The following is a 14,265-nucleotide window of genomic DNA, read 5'->3' as shown; positions in this document are numbered from 1 at the left end:
GCTATAGATCCAACAGACTTCAGAAACTGACTAAGAAGCGGGGAGTGAGGAACAGGGAGGAATCACAGATGACGTCCATGTTTCTGGCTTGCAACTGGATAGCTTTTGGTGTCATTATTTGGGCTAAGGCACACACTAGGGAATAGCAGGTTTGGGAGGAAAGAGAATTAGTTCCTTGTGAGACAAGTTGAATTTGAATTCCCCAGGTGACGGCCACGGGCAGATCTCCAGAGCATTGCTGGACATATGGGACCCAGAGATTTTAACAGGAGCTATATATTTGAGAATCATTGGCATCCAGCCATGGAAGTGGATGTCTTAAAAAGAATGTTCAGAATTAGGAAAGAAGATGACTTGAGAAGAACCCCAAGGAAAATCAGTATTAAGGGGCAGGCAAAGGAAGAGTCCTTCGTAATGGAGATGAGAAGGAGCAGCTAGAGACGAGAGGAATACAAGGAGAATGTGTTATCTCAGTAGGAGAAGGACATTTCAAATAGCTAACGGTGTCAAATGCAGAGCTCAGTAAAGTAAGGTCTGAAAAGTGTCCACTGAAAGGAGTAACAAGGTGACCTTGGAGAGAATTGTTTCAGTAAATCGATAAATGCAACAATCAGAGTGCAGAGGGCTGAGGATTGAACGTGGGGTGAGGATGTGGAGGCAACAAAGAACTTCACTAAGAAGGTTTGCTTGTAAAGGGAGAAGAGATATCTGGAGAACGTGCTGTAAAGATTTATTTAATTAATCTACTTTTACAATGAAAGACATTTGAGAATAAGAAGAATACAAGATAAAGTGAGAAGATAAAGTGTAAACATAGTAGAAGAAATTATCTGTTGAGTCCTTGAAAAGGTGAAGGTGGCAGATCCAGAACATGGATGGAGAATGTAGCCTGAGCAGGAGGAGGGAATTTTTTCTTTGTAAGAGGGAAGAGAAGAGAGGAAAGAGAAGGAAGATTTTTTTTTTTTTTTTTTTTTTAAAGATGACCGGTAAGGGGATCTTAACCCTTGACTTGGTGTTGTCAGCACCACACTCACCCAGTGAGCTAACCGGCCATCCCTATATAGGATCCAAACCCGTGGCCCTGGTTTTATCAGCACTGCACTCTCCCGAGTGAGCCACAGGCCGGCCCAGAAGGAAGATTTTTTATTTCATTGTTGGAAATAGACAGAGTTCTTGATGACTTTTTCTCTCCCAAGTAGGACTTATTATTTGTGAGTGTAGAGACAACGGATTTCGAGTTTAGAGAAGAGAGAAGGTTTAAAACAGATCCAGTAGAGTTAGAGACCAAACTGACTGAGGAAACAGAAGAAATCTCAGGCAATTAGTGAGAGCCCATAAATTGATTGTGGCACCAACCTGCACAGTTATTTTCTCTAGCTAAGTAGTAGATTTGGAGAAGATAGAGAGGTCTAGAGTGGGGGTTTTGACAGGTAGGCCCAATGAAAGACAAGGGGGATTACAGATGAGAATGCTGGTAGGAAAGGGGCTAAAATGATGCATAGTGTGTAGAGTCTAACCTAGGATCCAGGAGAATGCAGAAAGGAGCTGATAAAGAGAGGGTAGAAGAGGTCAGGGACTTTAAATTCTAGATAAAGTTAAAGAGCAGTGTGTGGTAGACAGCCTCTAAGATGTCCCCCAATGATCCTGCCTCCTGGTTTTCACGCCCTTGTATAATCCCCTCCCCTGAAGTTTGGGTTGGACCTAGTGACTCTTCTAATGAATAGAATATGGCAAAAGTTATGTCATGTTACTTCTGGGATTCGGTTCATAAAAACTGGCTTCTGTCTTGCTTGTCCTCTCTTGCTCTCTCTCTTGCTTGCTCTGATGGAAACTAGCTGCCATGTTGTGATCTCCTCTATGGAGAGAACCATATTGCAAGGGACTGAGCCATCAAGAAACTGAGGCCCGAGGTCCAACATTCCTGAGGAACTGGATCCTGCCAACAACTACATGAGTGAGCTTGGAAACAGATGTACCTTCAGTCAGAGGAGGCACCTTCAGCTGAGACCAGTCTCTCCACCTCCCATCTTGATTGCAGCTTTGTGAGAAACCTGGAGGCAAAGGCACCCAGCCAAGCCATGCCCAGATTCCTTACCCCCAGAAACTGAGATTAATGCTCATTGTTTTAATACTTAAGTTTTGGGGTGGGTTGTTAGGCAGCAATAGATAACTAATACAAGGTATAAGATAATTAACTGAGTGAGAAGGGAGAAAAGACAGCAATTATGATCAGAGAACCGGGTGTTTGAGTTTACAACTTCAGCCATGAAGTTATAACGCTTCACGTGTAGTGGAAAGGGTGGCTAAACTGGTATACAGGTCAAGTTCACTGAAGATGAGGTCAAGGAGCCGAGAGGCCAGTGTATTGGATAAGTCATGATCATAAATACCAAAGCCATTCAGGATCATTGGCTGGAAAAGAAAAGTATGCACCTGGTGTCAACAATTTCAATGAATGACAAGGTAGGAGTTGGGCTGGGTAGACAATCTCAACTAGAAGGAATGAACTTACACAAAGATTTTTTGTTTTCTTTTGTTAAAGAGGGTGGCGAATACATGGTATGGAAGGGGCACTAGACATCTAGGAAGATGCTTACACCAAAACTTGACCCTGGGATATGTAAAGTATGGGAGAATAAGCAAACAACCTCATTTCAAAAGAGCTTCAGGGGAAGTGGTATCTTCAGATAGGGGTTACGATTAAATGACATAATACATGTAAGGTCCTTGGCTTCACATAGCGGGCACTAGACGAATAATAGTTCTCACTAAACAGTCACTTAATCGTAAGCCCTGGCTCTGCCGTCCCTCCGCCACCTCTTTACTCAAAAAGCTGGGGCTAGGTGAGCAGATCCGGTGTTCAGAGGCGCTCACCACACTCGGTCAGGGGCTGCCTCCCACAGGCCCGGGGAGCGCGTGTAGCGAGGCTTTTCATAACGTCACTGGAGCAGCTAGGAAGAGGCCGAAGAACGAGGGTCATTCTCCTCCGTACACATGACACGTCATCCTAAGAGACTCCATCAACAAACTTAAACGGAGGGCCTTACAAGTGCTAAACCCAACGGCACAAATACCAGCGAGACACTCCTGACCGGAGGGAAGGCGCACAGCTGCGTTCCGGGTCAAGGCCAACATTGGTGGGAGGTTTCACAGCGCTCTGACTTTTCCAAGTTCTCTCCATAGTTTTAGCTGAGGTAAAATGTCGGAAGTCGGTGTGCAGCCCGTACCGAGTCCCTCCAAGACCTGCGCTCCGTGCCTGTCTTCTTCCAGTCCTCACTCTGAAGTCCCGCAAAACCCACCGGGTACGCCGGGGCCCACGTGGGCTCCCAGGGCCCGTGGGGCGGGTCACAATGGGCGGGCCCAAAGGGCGAGGCTGGCCCCGCCTCCGGGGCTCCCATGGCCCCCCGCGCCCCGCGGCCAGATGCTGACGTGTCCTTTCCTGCCCATTACACCTCCCGACACTATCTACTCCGGCTGCCCCGGAAGTCCCGCCCCACACTTAGCCCGTCACCGCAAATCAGCTCTTTCAGCGCTTCCTGGAGCTCGCCACCAGTTTGGGGACCATGGGGCGGGGCTCGGCAAGCAGGGTGCCTATTGGCTTGTGGTCCGGCGGGCTCTGGGCGCTAATTGGCCGGAGGGCGGTGGCGCTCTGGCACGCTTGCGCGGCGAGTAGAACGTGTGGTGGCGGCGGCGGCCGCGTCTCTTTCGCTCCGAGTCCAGCTGCTGCTTAGCGCTAACGTCCCGTCCATCGCTCGCAGCTGGTCGCCAGCCCGTCCCTCGCCTCATCGGCCTCTCACCAACAGCTACACCCACGTTGACACCTCAAGCCGGCCGGTCGCCCCACTCGTTGCCTTTGCATCTCCACACATGGCGTCCTCTGCACAGAGCGGCGGCTCCTCCGGGGGACCCGCGGTCCCCACCGTGCAGCGGGGCATCGTCAAGATGGTGAGAGTGGGGCCCCGGACACCGACGCCTCCGCCCGCCTTTGGCTGGGAGTCAGATATTGACTCCTTTTCCTCTCCCGCCAGGCTGCATGGTCGGTCTGTCAGATCCCCTCCTCACTTTTCACTTGTCCTCTGAATCCCCTCACTAGACGGAACCTGACGCGGACTCCCCTTGATCTTTGCCTCCCGGACACGCTGACATCAGGGGTCACAGTGATTTCCGTGGTCGCGGCATTCGGATCTCTTGGCTGTTTAGTAGGACAGATCGATTACCGATTGATTAACAGATAATTCGTTGGTATCTGCCTTCGCGTCCCCTTTCTGTCCATTTTGGCATGTGCTGAGCAGTTTGCAGTTTTTCGAAATCCTGTCATCCACTCTCCTGGAACCCTAGAGTACTTGGCCATCATGAAGCTTTTCTGTTTCTACCGACGCTCAATTACTTCAAGTTTTCTCGTTCTCTGGCCCTCTTTTCTCCGTCTTTTTCCTTCCACCTCTTGTATCTAGTCTGTAGGCCTGAGAGCTCCGGATCTTTGCTTCCTTCTTTTGATTCTTAAAATGTTACGCGGGCAGTAATCTTAGCGATCATTATCCTTCTCCCACTTAAGGTTTAAAAAGGGCAGGTGACATGTCTAAGGTCACATGGTGGTTTGGGTTGGAGCCAGGACAGGAGCCCAAGTGTTCTGATCCCTAATGTAGATTCTGCCCGATTTATATCCCCTCACTTTCTACATTCTTGAATTTTGAATTTAACCTTGCAAGGTTCATTTTTAAAATTTACCCCTAGCTCCATGATATTTTTGTAATATAAATTCTTTTTATCACCTGCCACCTCTATTGTCCTCCTCCCAAACTTTGGAACCTGACATTTCTTGATTGTTACCAGGTTTTCTGGTTGTGATATGGTTTATAACCATAAACTCTTAGATTGCATTTCAGACTGCAGTTCTGATATTTCCATCTGGAACAGCAAATAACCTTTATGATACTTTCTCCCAAAGTACCGCAGTTTTTGCTGTTGTAGAAAGTTTTTTTAAAAAATTCTGTTTTATTCTCTCATTGTCTTTCGGGGTTTTAAAATGTTCTGCAGCTTGTGTGTGTGTAAATTCGATTTCAAAATCAACGCCCCCTCCTCCCCCCCAATTCTCATGTGTTTATTTCTTAGGTAATATTCTGCTGCTAGCTGAAATTCTTGGGATTTTCAGTGTTGCCTTTTCCTTTTATTTATACATAATGAAGTGTCAGATTTTTTCAAAAAATGAAACGAAATTTCCAAAGTCCACATATTTTTCCCCCTTTGAAATATTGCCTGACCCATGAAAGCATTATCCTGAAGTGGCTCCTCCTCATTAGCTTTTTCATTTGCAGTGATCTTACTTCACCATAGGAACAAAGCATCAGTTGGCTCTCTGGTTTTGGGATTGGCAGTACTGAATGTATCTTTTTAAGTTTTTCCCTTGTTAAGGCTTGAATTTTTCTTAAAGGCCCCTCTCATTTGTGGGATGGGAGTGGAATGAGCCTGAGCATATTTTTGTTTCCACAAGTGCTAGAGGCTTCCGGGGCATCTGGATTCTATGAGGTGACCGCGCCTGCCCACAAATTACTGAATATCAACAATCACTTGTTTATTGTCACATCTTGCCTTGTTCCTTCCTACATAAGGTTAATCTGCTTATATTATAACATTTGTAATATCTAACAAGTAGATACGATTACTGGCTACATTTTACAGATGTGTAATCTGAGAAAGAGCAGTGTAGCCAAGGAAAGGTACTTTTTATTGGTAATAAGAGGCAGAACTGAGTCTCGAACCCAGGCTTGTCTGCCAGAGCACATGCTCTCCAGCAGCATGCTCTGATGCCTCTGACTCTAGGACTCCAGGGTATTACTTTATAACATGGAGGGTGGGGCCAGTGATGCATGGCCACAAATTGCAGGAAAGTGAAGCTGACTGCAGTTGAGTTGAGGAAAGATTAGATGTTACTCCTTGTCTTGTCTGGAAGCTGTTCATGTGGTAAGTGACTTCCTTTGGTGCTTGTGGTCTTTGTGTGCATTGGAGTGTGGTGTGGAAGACGTTTGAGTCTGGGAGGTGGCATTTAAAATGCAGTGATTTGAACAATCTATACTGTGTATAGACTACACTGCAGACACTGACCACACTGCACGGAGTAGGTTGGTGAGTTACAGGCAGGGATTAGGAGAGGGAAGCTGGGCGAACTGCAGAGTGACAGACAGATTTGTGCCAGGGCTTAGAAGCCTTGTCTGGAATGAAAAATCGACCACTAGCAAATTGCTCTGTGTGAAGCTCTTCTGCTAAGCAAAGTTGTATTTTCCTGGAGAGTAATCGTTTGCTGTGTGTGGTACTAGGAACTGCTTTGTAAGAATTCTACAAAAGGAAAATAGAGCTCTGTGACAGAGGAAAGTGAGAAAGAAGTAGTTTGATGAATAGGAAAACAGGAATCACTACTTTTCTGCTGTTTGGGAGAGGAGCAGAAAGTGGAACACTGACTAATCAGAGTTATGCTTTTCATTGTGAGCCCTCAGATTTGTCTGGACTTAAGGCTAAGCAGAAGGTCTGAAATGGTCTTGGGCTGAGGTTTGCTGCAGTGATGAGGAATAGCTCTTCCTCTTTTTCCACGAAAGAAAGTGTTATAGGGCTGTGGAAGGTAGAAGTTTCTTCTGGTCTCTGCTTTGCCATCCTAGTAAGTCCTGTGTTACTTTTTTTAAGTTGAAGAAAGACCTTAGAAGTCAAGTAAAAATCTTGCACCAGTTTTTTTTTTTTTTTTTAAATGATGGTGGTGGTATCAACTGTGTCTACTGTTGAGCATGGGGATGAAGGGACAGAGTTGGTTGTAGAATGTGGTTAAGGAGGAAGTGGGCAGCAAGTTGACACAAGCAGTTTGGAGTGTTCTGTTACTGAAAAAGGTCAGTGAAGATAATGAAAAAACTGAAGATGGATTTATATTTTCTGAGACTACTAGCAGGTGTGTGGGTAGACAAAATACAACCTGGATAAGTAAATGTCCTTGTCAAATTAGATCTTATTTTCTGAGAACTCTGAAGGATTCCAACTCTGGGTTTCTTTGAATAAGTTGCTAGACCTCCTTTAGCTGCAACAGAATATTGTCGTAGATGTTAAATAGATGAGGTTGGGAGAAGTCTAGGAATACTTAGTATAAAATTCAGTCACCTCACTTAGAGATGACTGTTTCTCTGATTTTACTGACCTATTTATTTTCTGTTTGGGGGATAGAGCTCTCTTCCATGTCTTTTCACTCTAATTTTCCCTTCTAATTTGGTATGTTTGCAGGTCTTTTCTAGCAGGAGTATATGGGCTACTTTCACAACAGCAGAATCAATCGGCCCCAGTTCTTGAATCTTCTATGCTTATCAGAAGCAGCCATGGAAGCAGCATATCTTGTCCTGCTTATAGTGTGGAAGGCCAAAGGGAGGACAGTGCCAAGTCCCAGTTCCCATTTCACTCCACCCTTACCCCCCACTCACTTAATTGCTTCAGAAGGGGAAAGGAATCCCTGTGCCAGTCTTCAGTTTTATACCAGGAACCATGATTCTCAGTGAGTGACTAAGGCAGAGGGACACCTAAAAGAGGAGATGGGGCCGACCCCGTGGCTCACTTGGGAGAGTGAGGTGCTGGGAGCGCAGCAGCGCTCTGGCCACGGGTTTGGATCCTATATAGGGATGGCCGGTGCGCTGCGCTTAGTGGCTGAGCGCAGTGTGGGCGACGCCAAGCCAAGGGTTGCAATCCCCTTACCGGTCACAAAAAAAGACAAAAAAAAAAAAAAAAAAGAGGAGATGGCCATAATTTTCTCCTTCAGTAGGACTTGTGCTACCACGTTGTAAAGCAAGATGTAGACTTCCTGCAAAGTGGCTTAGTGGAAATTTCTTCAGTGTACAGCCTTTAGGAAATGCTACCTGTAATTTAGTTCATTATAGCTAAATGTTTCTTAGGTTTCTGAACTAAGAAGTATGTGTCTTTCAAGAGTTAAGTGGGGACAGAGTAGTCTGTTGACTTGTTCCTTCCAACGTGCACTTAGTCCTGCAGAAAAACAAAACAAAAAACCTCTCTTAAGCTACTTAAAATACCCTTATTCTACTATTCAAAGGGCTAAGGCAGCTGAATAACAATAGTTTATTTTATTTTATTTTTTATTTTTTTTAAAAAGATGACTGGTAAGGGGATCTCAACGCTTGGCTCGGTGTTGTCAGCCCCACGCTCAGCCAGTGAGCCAACTGGCCATCCCTATATAGGATCCGAACCCGTGGCCTTGGTGTTATCAGCACTGCACTCTCCCAAGTGAGCCACGGGCTGGCCCTGAATAACAATAGTTTAGAAGGGCCATTTGCAGAGGTAGGAAGAATAGGATGGAAGGCTTTTCCTTATAGTCTTAGGATTGCCCATTTCCCAGCAGGTAACTGTGGTAGCTTTCAATCAAGATTGCAAGTAAAGGAACAATAAGTTTTTACTATATCCTAAAGGCTTTCTGTCATTTTTCTGTGAAAAGGAAGGGTCCATCTGGCGCTAGCTGTGCTAACAGTGGTACTGCCATGTAGTAACTAATGAAATAGAATAATCATATTTCCTTTCTTTCCTGAATAAATATTTATTGATCATCTGCTGTTTGTCAGCTCTGTCTGGGCTTTGGAGAAACAGAAGTGAAAAAGTAGATCAGATTTCTGTCCTTATAGCTCATGGAGGAGTGAGACAATAAAGAAGTAAATAAGAAATACAACATAATATAAGATAGTGATTTCAGGTAGGGGTCTGGGACAGAGTGGTTGGGAGTAAGGGAGGGGATGGCTCCTTTAGATAATGTGTTTGGGAAACACTTCTCTCAGCAGATGGCATTTGCACTGAGACCTGATGGACATCAAAGAGCCAACCAGAAGGGCAGTGTGCAAGTGCAAAGCCCCTGGGGTTTCCATTGATGATTGTTCTCGAGTGTTTTTATAGTAGCTCTTCAATTTCTTCAAGTTCAGTATCCCCCATAAATGGTATGAGTTTAACCTGAGTTATTATGTAATATATGTGTTTAACGGTGATGAAAGGAAGAGAGGCAGTGGAGGTGGCCATTGTTCTGGTACCCTGGTGAGATCAATAGCCAACATCGAGTCCACTGAATATATATAAAGAATGGGAGCCTGATAAGAAAAAAATACTTGCTCTTTAGTCATATGCTTGTTTCTCTAAGACCAACTATCTCTCTTCCAGTGGTGGGGACGTGGATGAAAAACTAAATGCCAACAGCAGGCTCAATGATAGTTAAATAGCATCTAGAACTTGCAGTGTTTATATTTCTGTTAACATTTTGTTACTACGTGGAATTTACCGCTGCTCTAGCCTCCGGCAATAGTTTTTAGCCTGCCAATCTTTAGTTAACAGTGTTGGTGAAAAGCAAGGTAACACGCTTTAGAGCTCAAACCAGTGGTCAGGAAGGAACTTGCTCATGCACAGCATGGCTCATTAACTTGGGTCGGGAGTTGGGAGCCAGTGACCGGTACTGGTAACAAGTAGGCAAATGATTTGGTGAAGTCTATGCCCACATTTACTTAGAGGCTGAAATTTGGGAAACAAGTGATAATTTTTGTTTTCATTTGTAGGTTTAAAAGAAAAAATTGGCCAGGTTTTTGAATTCAGGTTGGAAGGTTCTAAGGCCTGTTGTGCATTCACTTCTCAGCATGGGCTAACTATCTAACTGACAGGTGTGGTTCTAGCAGGAGCGCAGTAGATATCCTTTGGGGTCTGGTCTTTGGATTTATTTCATTTTTGCAAGAAGAGCATAGCTAAGTAATGTAGGAAATTCTGTGTCTTATGAGCGGAAAGAAATAAAGGGACTCAACTCTAACTAGGCTTATGTAGCTTTTCCTCTTATTTCTTGCTGGAAGATGAATACACACCCAGTTTCTGTTGCTACTTCCTCTCTTGGGAGACTGACATATGCTTTTTGTTTTTACAGCAGAAATTGATGCAGAATCACAGGTTGTGACCATTTGATGCAGATGGAGTGTTAACAGGCTTTCACTTACTTCAGTGAGACTCAATATGATAAATTAATGTTATGTTTTTCTCACTTAGCTCTAACATTTAAGAAAAAAGTGAACAGTGGTTTCAGTTAGCATTTTTTAAAAATTAGAAAATCAAGCAACTTAGAGGGAAAATAAAATTAATGGAAATTTTGATGTCATTTTCAGATGCCATGTTTTGAAATGTTTAATCTGTGATATAAACCTGGCTTGCCACATTTTCTCCATTACTCCATTATATGCTTATGATGAGTACCTTAACATACCATTTCCTCTCTATGCCTCAACAAATTTTGAGGTGCTTTAAGTTCTGTTTGTGTGGGAAATAGTCTGGTCTTGTAACACCAACCTCATGTGAAATAGGAGGAATTAAGAAGAACTGGGAATCTGTGCTTGAAGTTAATATATCCATTTATTTACATTGTCTTCAGGAAGCAGCGTGGCAGAGAGGAGAGATCACTGGTCTAGGAGTCAGAGGACATGAATTCTGGCCTGGGTACTGCCAGTCTCTATCTGGGTGATGTTGGTTAAGATATTCTACCACAAACTCTCCTTTTCTAAAATGGGGTTTCAGACTCATTGCCTTTAACTATCTTCCAGACCCATAAGGCTGTGACTATACAGGAAATACTGTATTACATTTCTTTAGGCATGATGAAACAAAGCTGAGAATCTCATACCATACAGCTGGCTTGACTTTGAATTGCTGCTTATCTTGCATGAAGCATGTTTTCTGTTCCCCTCCCCCCCCTTTTTTTGAGAAGGTGGATTAGTTGAAATATGGTTTTCTAGTGTGGAAGATCAAAGAGTTAGAATTTGAATTAGATTAAGTGATTGGATGGTGGAGAGTGTAGAGGGTAGAAAGAAGTGAGGAAGTTTCTTGGCTTCTTTTCAGTAGCAGTATTGGGATAAACTAGTGGGAGTGGTTGCTTGAGACCTGGAGGAAGATGGTGCCCAGTAGGTTTTATTCACCCAGTCTCACCTCTGCTGGAGAACATCCTGACATTTTCCTGTAGCAGCAGATCTTGACTTGAGAAGATGAGGATGAGGCAGGAACTTAGACTTATGGGGAGAGTTTGTTTTTGCCCAGCTCTTGACTAGGGGACTATGGTGGGAGTGTGGGGCACAATAGGGTTCTGAGCAGGGCTCTTCTTGCTTGGAGGCTAGATCTTTTCCACTTCTATTTAATGTGCAAGTATAAGAAACATCTTTATCTATTCTTGGTAGGTTCTCACATGGTTTCTTTTCTTTTAAATTTGTTTTTTATAGTAAATCCTTCTTAAATCCTTTCTGGAAGTAGATTTAGAGCAAGAGAAAGGAGCCCAGTGATTTCTTAAACAGGTTGCTGTGTCAGGACCATCTAGAAGACCTTAGAGGCACTGAATTATAATCTCTGAGAGTGGCCTGGGAATGTATATTTTTAAAAAAGCCACTCCTGAGTGATTCTTAAAGAGTCAGTTTGGGATTGACCCAGGGCTGGCATTTGAGACCCGCTGATGTTTAACTCCTGTACTATATGTAGTTGAAGGGGCAGGACACAAATGACAAATGAAGTATATGTTTGTAGGGGCGGGTGCACCAGAATTTTATCAGGGGAGGATAGTGGTTTCTGTTTTTGGCATTTGTCTTCATGGTTCCCAGGACACTTTGCATTGCTTTTAATCTGTACCTCAATATTGGGCTGGCATCCTCAGGGTCCATTTACAGTGACTCTGAGATCCTATTTCTGGGTCATAACTGACAGCTGAGTTGTTTTATAATGCCTGATTTAGGCCATATGCTCATTTTAACACTCATCTGTCACTCTTCCTTCTATTTGCATAGATTCCCAAGATCTTCCTATAATTTGGCACCAATAACTTGGCACTTTATTGCTATGGAAATCTTTAGTGTCATTCGCAAATACGAAGATTCTAAGTTCCTCACTGTCTGTTCTTGCAATCCTGAGGATCCTCCTATTTGAGCCTTTTGGCTTACCTGTCTATTCAGATCTATCTTGTTTCTTGTTCATAAGCCCCAGTCCTAACAACAACAACAACAGTAAAACCCAAAATGATCTGTTTGGTGGTCTTAGTCTTTACTTGTTATTCCACTAGCTTGTCTAATATGGAAATCAACTTTTCTTATAATTCTCAAGTCTTATGAAGTCCTTACGATTAGGAGTTACATTTGCAGTTTCCTTGGCGGCCTTTCCTTATTTTGGCCAGCAGTTTTCCAGTTCATTCTGGAATTTCTTTAAAACACTCAGGTGGATGCCATCCAGTATTACTAATTTAATAATTGGTATTTAAATTCTGGACTTGCTCTTAAAGCTTCAAACAGTATAGAAGTATCTAAAGTTAGATACAAAGATCTCTCTCCCTCTGTCCTCCTTACTTAGTTTTCTACCATTCATTCTCATTCCCCTAAACAAGTGTTGACAATATGTTTGCTTCCAAATTTTTCATGCAGATACACACCCTCCATCATTTTTTTAAAAAACAGAAATGGGGTTGTGCACTATGTATCTGGCAATTTCTTTTTTTAGTTAACCATCTTTCTATGTTATATTTATAGATCTACCTCATTCTTTCTTGAGCAGTATTCTATAGTTTGGATGTGTTTTTCTGTTGATATATGAGGGTACTTCAAAAAGTTCATGGAATAATTTGTGTCACCTTTTAATTCTACTTTTCTGCAAACTTTTGAGGTACCCTCATATGCTGTTTTTGACTTTTCACAATTCTAAACACTCCTACACTGAATGAACTTTCTTTTATATTTCTCTGTGCCCTTGTGCTAGCATTTCTATAAGATAGATTCCTAAAAGTGCAACCACTGGTACATTTTTATTAATCATTAATTGTTTTTGTTGGTGGTTGGGGTGCTTTACTCACACTTTACCCATTTCTTTCTTCTTCTTCTTTTTTTTTCTTAAAAAGATGACTGGTAAGGGTATCTTAACTCTTGACTTGGTGTTGTCAGCACCACGCTTTCCAAAGTCAGCTAACCAGCCATCCCTATATAGGGATCCCAACCCTTGGCCTTGGTGTTATCAGCACCATACTCTCCCAAGTGAGCCATGGGCCAGCCCTTACCCATTTATTTCTTAAAAGTATCATTTTAGGTAAAATTTAGGGCAAAATCTAGCTTAACATCTCACAACTCATTAATTATTTCATGTTTGGTAGTCTTGTTTCCCCAGTAAGAGCATTCTTGAAAGCCCTTTTGCCTCTTCTGTGTAAGGCAGAAACCCAGCACCTAGTACTCAGTAAATAACTACTTCTTAATTGCTGGGAGGCTACCAGATGTTTTAAGGTTTTAGTACTGACAGATCTAGTAGGCTCTTTCGGGGTTTGGAGTGACTGGGTTTCTGTGGGTTTTGGGTGGGTTCTGCTTTCTCTGGGTTCTGGAGTGACTGGGTTCTGTGACTAAGAGTGTTCTCCTGTAAGTACAGATAACAAGTAGATGGGAGAGGCAAAATCACTTGAGAGAAGTCTGACTTTTCCTACCAACTGGCACATAGCTCTTCCTCTTTTTTCTTCTTGGATAAGAAGGTGGGGGTGTGTGATACTGTGATATCATAAGAGATATGTATTGGGCCGACCCCGTGGCTCACTCAGGAGAGTGCAGCGCTGGGAGCGCAGCGGCGCTCCCGCAGCGGGTTCGGATCCCATATAGGGATGGCCGATGCGCTCACTGGCTGAGCGCAGTGCGGGCGACACCAAGCCAAGGGTTGCAATCCCCTTACCAGTCACCAAAAAAAAAAAAAAAAAAAAAAGAGAGATATGTATTTGGTTTTGGTGTTCCTGGCACAGAGCTTCTAAAATCCTTGTAATTTCTTAATTGGTAAGAGTGATAAAGGTGAAAGGAGCATCTTTTGTTATTCATAACAAGCCCCTTTCAGTTGCACCTGAGTTTATGTTAATGAATGACTTTGGAAAGTTCCTAAGGATGGGGGCTGGTTGTCAGCGGGTTGGAATTTTCAGCCCCAGTTTGCCAAGCCTCTAGGGAAGGGAGGAGGGCTGAAGAGAGGGGCTTAGAGACTTGAGTTCAATCACTAATAGCCAATGATTTAATCAGTTATACCTGTGAACTCCCTTAAATGATGGGGCTCAGAGAGCTTTGGGGATGGTGAACACGCAGAGGTGCTAGGAAGGTGGTGTGCCCAGAGAGGGCATAGAAGCTCTCCACCCCTTCCCCCATACCTTACGCTATATATTGCTTCTGTTTGGCTGTTCCTGAGTTTTATCCTTTTATAAAAACCCAGTAATCTAGTAAGTAAACTGTTCTTCAGAGT

General features: G+C 43.5%; 1 protein-coding gene across 1 annotated transcript in view; it reads left to right on the top strand.

Annotated features, from left to right (window-relative positions):
• The first annotated feature begins 3,657 nt into the window (after positions 1–3,657).
• The window catches only part of SND1 (staphylococcal nuclease and tudor domain containing 1), a 422,567-nt gene continuing 411,959 nt past the window's right edge, over positions 3,658–14,265 (top strand). The window contains exon 1 of the mRNA XM_063099206.1: positions 3,658–3,945. Within this exon, the coding sequence (XP_062955276.1) occupies positions 3,868–3,945 (78 nt within the window). The 5' untranslated portion in view covers positions 3,658–3,867. The remainder of the gene's footprint in view (positions 3,946–14,265) is intronic.

Source organism: Cynocephalus volans, chromosome 6, assembly GCF_027409185.1.
Source record: "Cynocephalus volans isolate mCynVol1 chromosome 6, mCynVol1.pri, whole genome shotgun sequence".
Lineage (NCBI taxonomy): Eukaryota > Metazoa > Chordata > Mammalia > Dermoptera > Cynocephalidae > Cynocephalus > Cynocephalus volans.
This window is presented reverse-complemented; position numbering and strand designations above follow the sequence as displayed.